This window comes from Vicugna pacos, chromosome 8 (genome assembly GCF_048564905.1).
Source record: "Vicugna pacos chromosome 8, VicPac4, whole genome shotgun sequence".
Classification (NCBI taxonomy): domain Eukaryota; kingdom Metazoa; phylum Chordata; class Mammalia; order Artiodactyla; family Camelidae; genus Vicugna; species Vicugna pacos.
In genome coordinates this window covers 55,345,196-55,356,174 of record NC_132994.1, presented here as the reverse complement: position 1 = coordinate 55,356,174, position 10,979 = coordinate 55,345,196, and the positions used below count along the sequence as shown (strand labels likewise).

Sequence of the window (10,979 nt, the reverse complement as noted above, 5' to 3'; positions counted from 1 at the left end):
GCTGATTGACCAGCTCCTCACAGTAGCCTCCTGGCAGGTCAGCCACGCGACATTTACCGCCGGACTCTTACGAAGAGGTGAGGGTAGAGGGGGGTCGCCCCTGAGCCCAAATCGCCGCGGCCTCGGGCAGAGCGGCAGCTTCTGGAGAGGAACTCGGTGGCTGGAGCTGAGGAGCAGCGGGTGTCTGGAACCGAGCAGCACGCACCGGACATCGGGTAAGGCAAGGCCTCCGGTAATCTGCAGATGGGAGGGGGTCGGGAAGAGCCGCGAAGCCTCTGGAGCGCGCGGTGCCCGGGAGCCGGGGCTGCGTCCAGTTTGGGGCTGCAGAACTGAGGCCGTGTGACCGGAGCGCGCGGAGAAGGCTGGGCAGTTCTTCCGACCCGGTCCCCACGCCGACCCGCTGCTTTTCCTGTGTTGTGCAAAGGCCAAGAAACTCACAGGCTCTTCCCAGAGCCAAGACTGCTTGACGGGAAGCAGCCCTCGGGCCTTGGGACGCACCTGTTGCCAGAGGACGACCCCCAGCTTCCTGCCGCCACCCACCGCAGCCGCCAGGGCGCGGGGTGTGGCCCGCTCGCTCCCGCCGCTCCCGGCCCGTCTGAGTTCTGTGAATGGGCCTCCGGCCAGGGCCAAGGTCAAAGCGCTAAGGCCCCTTCGATCTGCTGCAGGCTCGGCCCAACACCGGCTCCCTTCCTCTCCCCTCCCTGCACTCGCGGAGGGTGGGAGATGGCAAAAACAGCCCTCCGAAAAGAAATCTATCCGCTGCCCGCGTGAGCTCCGAGCCTACGCCTTCTCGGGTTCGGGGCTTATCCGGAGGGGCTGAGCCCGGGGAGTGAGGGAGTCGCTTGGGAGGGTGAACCCTCAAGAGTCCCAAGCGACTCCCCGAAGCAAGCGCGCAAGAGCAGCGCCAGCGCTGCCTGGTGGGCATCTCTGCCTTCTGAGCCCTGGAGAGTATCAACCCATTTTATGGCGAGCAAAGTCGTGGCTCCTTTACTCAGCTCTCCCTCTTTTCCAAGAGCTAGGAAATGGGGAACAAGCCCCCAGGAGAGTCTGGGACTCCTGGAAGGCCTCGCTAAAAGTGCTTGCCGGGCTGGGGCCCTGGACCCTGAACTAATCCACACTCACACAAAGCGACCCTTGGGGAAAGCAGAGGGAGACCAGGGAGGGAAGGACGCGCCCCGGATTGCGACCGAGGGCCTCCCGCCAGGACACCGCAGATAAGCCGTTCCAAGCACTGCTGAGTTTACTGGAGCTAAAAACCCTTCGGGGGTCTAAAGCGTCTCGTCGGTGCAAGCAGAAGCCCCCGAGCCCCTTCGCCCAGCGCTGCCCCCCTCGGAGCTGGCCGAAGCCGGCATCCGTCCCCCTCTGGGTCGAAAGGCTGCGGAGGAAGGGAGGCTTCCGCTTCCGACTCCCAGAACCCGGCCCCTGTCTTTTCAGCCCCCAAGTGAGGGTCTGTTCCTCCTCCACTCCCCCTTTCCCCTGCAACCTTACCTTCTCTATTACTCGGCAGGGCGGGAGCAGGGGTTAACACTTTGTTTCATATTGTCAATTGAGAAAAATTGGTATTTTTTAAAGGTAAAATATCTTTAAGCAGCATTATTTTTCTACTCCTTCATTTGAAACCCTTCTGCTTTAACTAGATTTTGCTACTTCCTGAAATCAAAACTGAGGTGCGGCATTCTCACTTTGGGTATGGGAAAGACGGAAGTCGATACCCAAGGGTCAGGAAGGTGGTTCTGGAAGACGACAAGGGCTGGACCTGTGCATTGGCCCAAAGGTGGGGAAGCCGCTTTTGCTCCTGGAGATTGTTCTCTGTCCACCCCTCCCTCCACCCCACACTTGATCAGCGGAAAAGTCGAGAAAGGCTGTGGTCTGGACCATGCCTCTCCCCCCAGCTTCCGTCCATCACCTGGGACGGTGTCCGAATGTATGCAGATGTTCTGAAATCTTTTTGCTCTTTTGCTCAGAAGCAGCTCGGGGGATGTCACTGAGCGTACATGGGCGAGTCTGGTGAATTATGAAACATTCCTTTTAGAAGTGCATTTGGACAGTCTTTCCATTTCCAATCGAATCTCTTGGATTTTCCGTTTTAAGAAACTTTCTTTCTATGGAGATGGAGGCGATAGGATAGGAGGTTTGCATCCAGTCTTCAAGAACACTAAGGTCCTGGCCTTGACGAGGAATTGTTGGCCATTTCCTTGTTTTTCTTTCTTTCTTTTTTTCTTTTTTCTTTTTCTTTACCGAGAAGCACGTTTCAGTATAGAAAAAGCATCCATTCCAACGTTGCGTCTCCCCATCCGGCTTGTACTGCCAGTGCTGCTTTCGCGGCGTGACTGTCAAAGAGTCACAGCCTCTCAGAGCGCGCAAACTCCGGACCTGGATTTGTGTCAAGGCAAAGTGAGGCCTCCTCTACTTCTTGAGTCCTGGGGACTTGATGTGACTCTGACGCGCAGTCTGAGGCCCTAACTGCTCGAAGTTCCGCGACTCTCGGTTTTGCACTTTCTACCCCGATACTGATACCCTGATACCACAACCTAGCATTTGTCTCGGGTTCCTCTGGCCCAGGTTCTTCTAGAGGCCGCCTCCGGGGCTGTCTCCCTCTGGGGATTTCTGCCTTCCCGCCCGCTTTTTAGCTAGCCCCGACCGACAAAAACACAGCAAGGGGGAAGAAAGATCGGCGCCGACCTCCGCACTGGAACCGAAGTCTCCAAACTCCAGGCCTCCTCTTTATCCCCAGAATCGACTGTGCGCTGGACCACAGTGCCCACGCGCGCACTCACAAGGGGCTCTCCAGATCCTTACGCTGCCGAAACACACACACACACACGCACACACACATATACACACACGTAGTTTATTATTCGACTTCCAGCTCCGGCTTTCCCGGACCGCCCGCCTGGGGCGGCCTCAGCCCGAGGGACCAACCCTCCCCAGTCGGGTGGCTGAGCTGCAGATGTTCATTCCCCCCCACAGTGCGCACGCACTGGGGCCAGAGTCCCTCCAGCGGAGCTCCGGGCGGGGACCGCCTGGCCATCTTTCGCTAGCGCCAGGGTCCAGGGGCTGTGAGGAAGCCAGAGCAGGAACAATCTCTGGAGTTCAAGCCTTAACTCCCTCCCCGCCTCCTCGGCTACTTTTCCTCTGCTCTCTTTCTCAAGTGGCTCTTATTGTAACACCAGGATTTGTTTCCTCAGTTCCAGATGTAAGAAGCTACAGAATCGGGTAAAAATGAAATTCTTTCAGTAATCTGTTTTTCAAAACGAAAGAGTAGATATAAAAAGCAAGAGAACCATCCCGTGTCAGGGGTAAACCCGTCACCAGAGATGGATATCCTATTAAAATCACACCAGAGGGCCCAGTAAACAAAATGAACACAATATCAGTGTTTAGGAAAAGAAACCTAATGAAAAAAAAAAACAACTTCAGGCAGTGCACGTCGACAGGCAACCCCTCCCACCCCCACCCCCAAACCCCCGCGCGCTGAACCTGCCCTCATCCGCATCTCTGTCCTTAAAACCATTCCATAGAGACTTCTTTTGCCCACTTTTTCCAAAGCTTGGGAGTAGCTGTGAAAGGGAAGACAGAATGTTTCAATTCCACTTTCCAAACCCAGAGGAATCTCCGCCAAGCGCCTGGCCCCCATTCCTTCTTATCCTTCGGTTCCTTTAGGTGTGATTTGGTTAGGGAAATTAGGAAGAGGGGGTGGGGTGGAGGAAAGTTAAAAAAAAAAAAATCCAGAAGGCGTGAGTTGGAGCGGTGAGTGTGTCAATCAGAAGGTTTTGTGCCTGGGGGCTCCTAGCGGTTCTGAGCAGAGGTGTCCCAGGGCGGCCCCACAATGAATATGAATAGGAATCCTTGCTAAATGGGACAGCAAAGCGCACCGCCCTGAATGATGGCACGTCATCCTAACCAGCTCAGGATAGATAGGAGGGTTCCTTTTGTCTCTTTTCTCCACCGCAGCTCTATAAAAGCCCCTCTTTTTCAGCGTGAGGTTAGTTCAAGCACACACCATCTAGCTATCTAGGAAACAGCCAAACCAGACAGAGGGGAGTGGGGAGGGAGAAAGGAAGGGAAAGACAGTGCCTCAGCTTTTCTTCTCACGTCTTGCTGCTGAGAAGTGGGTTGCTGGGTTGTGCAGCCTTTTTTTTTTTTAATTCAAGATTTTCTTTAATTTCCCGCCTAAAGCCTCCGCGCAGTAAGGCCGCATCCCCTGTAATAAAATGAATTCTGATTCGAGCTCTGTCTCCAGCAGAGCTTCATCTCCGGACATGGATGAGATGTATCTGAGGGACCACCACCACCGCCATCACCACCACCAGGAGAGCCGTCTCAACTCGGTCTCGTCCACGCAGGGCGACATGGTTCAGAAGATGCCGGGGGAAAGCCTCTCGCGGGCCGGTGCCAAGGCCGCGGGCGAGAGCAGTAAGTACAAAATCAAGAAGCAGCTGTCGGAGCAGGACCTACAGCAGTTGCGGCTGAAGATCAACGGACGGGAGCGCAAGCGGATGCACGACCTGAACCTCGCCATGGACGGGCTGCGCGAGGTCATGCCCTACGCGCACGGGCCCTCGGTGCGCAAGCTCTCCAAGATCGCCACTCTCCTGCTGGCCAGAAACTACATCCTCATGCTCACCAGCTCCCTGGAGGAGATGAAGAGGTTGGTTGGTGAGATCTACGGGGGCCACCACTCGGCCTTCCATTGCGGGAGCGTGGGCCACTCGGCCGGCCACCCAGCGCACGCCGCCAACGCCGTGCACCCGGTGCACCCCATTCTGGGCGGCGCGCTCTCGTCCGGCAATGCTTCGTCACCGCTGTCCGCCGCCTCGCTGCCCGCCATCGGCACCATCCGGCCTCCACACTCGCTGCTCAAAGCGCCTTCCACTCCGCCCGCACTGCAGCTGGGCAGCGGCTTCCAGCACTGGGCCGGCCTGCCCTGCCCCTGCACCATCTGCCAGATGCCGCCGCCACCGCACCTGTCTGCTCTCTCCACTGCCAACATGGCCCGGCTGTCGGCCGAGTCCAAGGACTTGCTCAAGTGAGCAGCAGGCCCGCCTGGCTGCGGAGGATGAGGGGAGAGCGGCGGGAGGGGTAGAGGTGCCGGGCCGGGAGGGAAGAGGGAGGCTGGGCGCACGGCCGGCTGCAGAGCGGGTACGCGGGGCGCCGAGGCCTCTCACACCGTCTGAGAGATCTCAGACCCCACTTGACCCGCAGAGGGAAAGGACTAAAATCAAACTGCAATTTCTAAGTGGTAGCGAAGGGGGACTCGAACCAGACGTCGTATGTCTTGCATGCATGCTTCTTTTCTCCATGCCGCGCCAGTATTTCTCACTGCCATGTGCTCTTGTCAAAACTGCATTTGTTGTGTAAAGACGGGATCGGTGTAGTTAAAAAGTTGCGAAGGGACTTTAGAGTTGGCTTTCTCTGGCTCTGTGTTCTCACCTTAGAAAAAACCAACATCCCTTTTGTCGAGAGAAATGTAAATATTTCTTTTGAGATGGATGCAGTTTTGATTGTCTACCCTCTCCACGGTTGTTCTTCTAGAGACAATGTAGGGGGAGGGAGAGAATCAAGACTCAAGTTTTAAATTTCACCTCCGGTCCAGGGCATGACATCTCTCACGCGGGTTTTCCTTAAGACGCAGTGTAGGTCGAAAGAGTGCATGCACGCTTCTAAATGAATCTCGTCTAAACATGTTGTGCAGGCCGTAACGCCATTTTCCTTGTAACAAGGATTTATTAGTGAATTCTCCGAAGTATCCCATATATCTGTCTGTGGTTGTAGGAAATGAAAAAGGGGGCAGAGTGCAAAGACCCAAACTCACGCACATGCGCTTCTCCCCCATCCCACCCCCTTCAAACTCCCTTCCCAACCTTCCTGGGCTGTTTCAGGGGCCCGCTATTGCAAGAGCTTGGGCTCCCTCTACTAGCTTGCCCCCCCCCCCCCACCTTGCTCAGTTATTCTGCATGCGGGGTTGGCTCTCTCTAGCATCAGCTTTGAAAACTTGTCTCGTTTGGGGAGGGGTGCTTTTTTTTTTTAATTTTCCTGAACATTTGCTTGAAATATTTTGTTAGGGCTTCAAAGACAAGACCTGTCTTTATTTTTTATATATTCTTGATAACTATGATATATTTATTAATAACCAGTGTTTCTGGACGAGGTTTCAAATAAAAAAGAACCTTTAAATCCTGGCTTTGCCTTTGCCTAAAATTTCTGAAGATGGGGGTAGTGGGTAAGGAATGTGCGGACCCAAGTAGTGAGAGATTTAGGTGGGTGGGCATACTCGAAGAGTTTTCTCTGGTCATTTACAGGTAAAGAGGTCAGATAAATTGGTGTTATTACAACTCGAAGTCCTTCAAATGGGGGTCTTGCCCATGTTAGTAGTTTTGTGATACTTGAGCTCCTTATTTCTCCACCGTAATCAGAGTTTCATAAACTCAGCAATTGAGATTTTTTTAAAAAGTGATCTGGAAACCCAAAGTGACAAGAAATGAGTGGCAGAGTGGTGAATGCTCTGGCTGTGTTGGCAACACATGACAATGAAGCAGTAAGTTTAACTTCTTTTCACTTTAAATTAACTGTGTGGCTTAAAAAAAACAGGTTAAAATCCAATGTATGTTTTAAAAATCAACAAAGGGTGACCTTAAAATAATAATCGAATGCCCCTTGGCAGCAGGCTCCTCAGAGATAGGGGAGGCCTCTTGCTTTTTAAGATGAGCTCAGAGTGAGACCAATGACCAACCTATCTCAGCATCTCCAGATTTATAGTGGGAATTCTCTCTTCTTTCCTCCCTTAGAAGATTACAGCTCCCATCAGAGGAATACAAACTCTTTGCAAGTGTTATGGGATGGAGGGATAGAGAAAAGCCTTCTACATAAATGATAGCTAAAACAGAAGTTGTTTTAATCAATGATTTTTCTGTCTTCCCACCCCATAACATTACCAAATAGTTTGTATAAGCAAAAGTAATCCCACAAGAAGATTTTGTTTACCCTTTTACAGAGGACAGGAAATCAAGCTCCAGTGATACCTCCAACAGCACGTGTCCATATTTCCCAATAAGGATAATGGAAACCTGGTTGAACCTGCCACCCCCAAAACTGCCTCTATTTTAAATGTAACATCACCTTCCTTTCGGCTGAAGCCTAAGCTCCCCTTTGAGAAGGGGAGGCCGACTTTCCACCACTAAGCAATAGAGCTGTCTTTCTCCAGGGTCCAGCATAGACAGTATTTCTAGGAAGCATCCGCCCTCTCCTTCCTGGGTCCCCCCACCACCTGCCAGTGCTGCGCCTCTGTGGGAGGGCATCTCTGAGGGTCCTAGTTCTATTTCACTCATTCTCCTCCAGCTCGTTTTCCTCTCAGCTCCCCCACTGCCAAGGAGAAAGACCTAAGGAAGGGTCTACAGCGGAGGGTGCTTATTTCCCCTGGTTTTAGGCAGACAAATGGGGGAATAATCGTCTGTTTCCCAAGGGTGATTCATTTCTCTGGGTGAGGCAAGAGCTGTTGAGGATTTATTTGAAACCAACACAAGGCAGCCCTCCAGCCTTTCCCTGTGAGTTTATTATTTAGAAGAGGGAGGGGAGGAAGAAGTTTCATCAATCAGGAAAATGGCTTTCCCCTCAGCCACTTGCTTCTTCTCAGTACTGTTTTTAAAGCCCTGGTCCTGGGGAAAGATGGAGGCCTGACCCCTGGCTTCATCTCTTCTCTAGAGTTGGAGCTTAAATTGAGCAAGAGAGAAATAAGGCCAGCTCCTTGTATCAGGGGAGTGGTGGCTTTTGAGGTTGTGCTGCTGGGAGAGGAGGAATCCCTTGAGTTACCTCCTGCCATCAACAAAAACGTCTGTGTGGCTCACTCTCCTGGGAGAACTGTGCCCAGGGAATTCTATCCCAAATTCTCCAACTTAGGTGGAAAACAGACACTGTTTCCAGTTTTGAGCAGGTCCCCTAGACTGGACTGTCTCTTCTCTGGTCTCCAAAATTCCTTTGGCCTACAGACCAGGAGATAGGATTCCTTTAAGAACAAGACAGGCGTCCCAGAAGAAAGGTGATTTGGGAGCTAGGTTGCCTGGAGTTTCCAAACTTATTAGGGAAGGAACAATCCCCACTGGCCTCCATCAGAAGAGCCTTGCCCAGGCGTGGGCTGTCCCACTTGGAAATGTGACTTTCTTGGCGACTCTTACTTGCATTTCCAGTTAAATTCTCCGTTTACTGATGCCAGAAACAAGAGTACATGACCGTGAGAGTGAGAATGTATTCTTGGCCAGATTTTTTTCATTGCAAATATGCCACTTTCTCCAAAGTTTTCAAGTTTAAAGCAGTTTCAAATTCAAGCTAGAAACATGACAACTATCTCTTCATTTCACAATAAACGTGGAATAATAACAAATGTGGCTTTACATTTAAAAGGACAGTGAAAATCTCTTGGGCAAAGATATCTTGAGAAACCTAGACTAGAATCTTTGCGGTGCCCTTGAAGCCAGCGACTGAACTTAAAGAGGGGTGGAAAGTCACACTTGGAAAAGGAACCGCAGGCTGGCGTTTGGCAGGGGCCTCTAGACCTTTGCTCCTAGAGACCCTCTCCCTTGTCCCTGGGGTTCTGGGACCTTGGGTTTATATCCCAAAAAAGAGCAGGGAGAGGCAGCCAGAGCTGGCCTGTGTATGAAGCCCAAGGTTCCCTAACTCCAAGAGGAGGAGGCCTCAAACTTTTTTTTTTTTTTTTTTTGACAAGCTGCAGGGTCGAGCAGTTACATCGCCTCCGCTGGTAGTGCCCTTAGCAGAAAATGCAAAAACCCCTTCCCTCAAGAAGGACCATGGATTCTCAGAGCACCTTGCTTAGCTAACAGAATTAACTGCACTTTTCTGATCCCTTCTAGAACCTTCGGGCTCCTGTCTCCCCTGCCTGCAGCCCATGTTCGAGGGCACAGGAGGCTACCTTCTTGGGTCTCCCCGCTGATGCTCCCCCTGCTGCTCGGCTGCCGGTGGGGCTGGGCCAGACCTCGGAGCCTTGAGTCTGCCGAGCCTCGGCAATCTTGGAGCTTCGTCCTGCGTTGCTTCTTCCAGGACTGGCTGGTCCAGGCTCCTCACGCGCAGATAGCGAAGCAAGAGGGGCTGCCGCAGCAGAAGGGCGCGAGCAGTGTCTTTGGGAAGAAATAGGCCACGGGAGGGGCCTTGGCGAGCGGGATGCACCTGCACCTTCCATCCATCTCTAGGCAAACTTGCGGGAGAACGAGTGCCCCCTCCCTCCCCACCCCTGTGAATCTCCGAGCCTCGCACGTCCCTTATAAATAGCCAAGAAGAAGCAAACTCTGAAGGTTCGGGTCTGCAGTCACTTTTTAATTGTGTCCATTTTTAATGAAACCTTCCCTGGGACACTGCGGTCGCGGGGCTGCCAGGGGCCTGGAAAAGGTGAGGTGCGGAGAACCAAGAGGGGAAAAGCAGGGGAGCCACTTTTGTTGATCACCAGGGCCCCAAAGCCCTCCTTTCGGTGCCCACCCTCTGGGTGCGCGGTCCCTCCTTCCATCCTCTGCACCCGGCGGTCGGGAGCGAGGAGTTGGGCGCGGGTCCGTATCCATCTCCGCAGAAACTGGTCCAGCACCTCGCCTCTGGCTCTGGGGTCTAACTCGGAGCGAGTCGGTGCGGGGACTGCAGTTCCGCGCAGAGCCGGGGGTCCGGCGATTCTGGCTGCGTCTGGTGGGAAGCATCCGTCTCCTCGACCCGACCCCCAACTCTTGGCTGTGCTCCCCGCAGGCTCAGAGAAGCAGGGGCGCAGACGACAAAGGAAGATGCACTGGAGAGGGACATCGCGGAGCAAGGCCCAACCCAGACATTGCAGACATTTGCAAAGAGCCTCGAAATACCTAAGCGTTTACGGAAAGTGGGTGGAAGAAAAAACAAGAGTAACAAAAAATCCCAACTCGAGCCGAGTGTGCGGGCGCGCTGTTTCGTCTGTGTTCCCTGCGCCCCCACGCCCAGCCCCGCGGTGACACTTTGCTAAGGAGGTCAGGTCCGTGTCGGCCAGGGTGGCCCAGGATGGCCCCGGCTGCTACGGCTTCCCCAGCCGCGTTTCTCGCCGAGGACCTCACGGAGGACCCGGCCGCCTCGCTCCCCTAGGCTGACCCGAACCACAGCCTCTGGCGCGGAGCCTCTGCTTCTAATCCAACCCGACCTTGTCCCTGGCTCTGACAACAAAGTGAGGACTTCGTCCCCGCAGGCGACACTCGGAAAGAAAGCCCAACACGCCCGAGGAGGAAGGAGGGAACGCGACCTGCTGGAGCTCGTGCTCCAGGGAGCCGAAAGGGCGGGACGTGCTGCTCTAGGCGCTCAGGGCGGGAGCCTGGGGTTCCGGTGGAAGCGGAGTGGTTGGGTGTGTCTTGCCTGAGGAGGGCATGGAAGGGGCAGCGCGGAAGGGTCTGCGAAGCAACCTGGGATAGCTGCCCCCGAAAATGCGGGGGTTCCGTCTGGCCAGGACTTGATCCATGCTGGTTTTTCTCTCTGGTCTGCGACCGACACCTCGGAGTACAGGAGCCTGGGCCAGATCCTGGGGGCGCCACAGTTTACGTGCGAGATGCGGCCTGTCAATCCTTCACCCCCTTTGGACCTGGAAAACTCCAGAAGCTAGGTTCCGAGAGCCACCCCACGCCCACCCGCGCCCCCGTGCCCTGCTGAGCTGCGGTGCCGGTGCTGAGGACACATTTTTACCATAGGCAGGATCTTCAGCTCCACGGGAGGAAACTGAGGTTGGAGCAAGCACATGTTATGAAGACTCTCTTCTAGTTCTGATTATGCAACTGCCCCTTCCCTCCCATACACTCTGAGAAAGGACAAGGAAATTCGCAGCATCCTCTGAACCCACAAATAAACAGCGCTCTACTGCACTCCGAGCAATGTAAGCCTTAACATTATTTCTTTTGGAATTTCTCTTAATCTTCCTCCACTTCAGCAACCAACAGTTTCTTGAGTGCTTTCGATGTGCCAGGCACTGTGAGGGA

At 53.8% G+C, this 10,979-nt stretch overlaps 1 protein-coding gene across 1 annotated transcript; it reads left to right on the top strand.

The window, feature by feature from the left end:
• The first annotated feature begins 3,988 nt into the window (after window positions 1-3,988).
• On the top strand, window positions 3,989-6,177 carry OLIG3 (oligodendrocyte transcription factor 3). Its single transcript, XM_006200089.4, has one exon. It carries the CDS (start codon window positions 4,215-4,217, stop codon window positions 5,031-5,033), a length of 819 nt encoding a protein of 272 aa, XP_006200151.3. The 5' UTR covers window positions 3,989-4,214; the 3' UTR covers window positions 5,034-6,177.
• The last annotated feature ends 4,802 nt before the right edge of the window (window positions 6,178-10,979 follow it).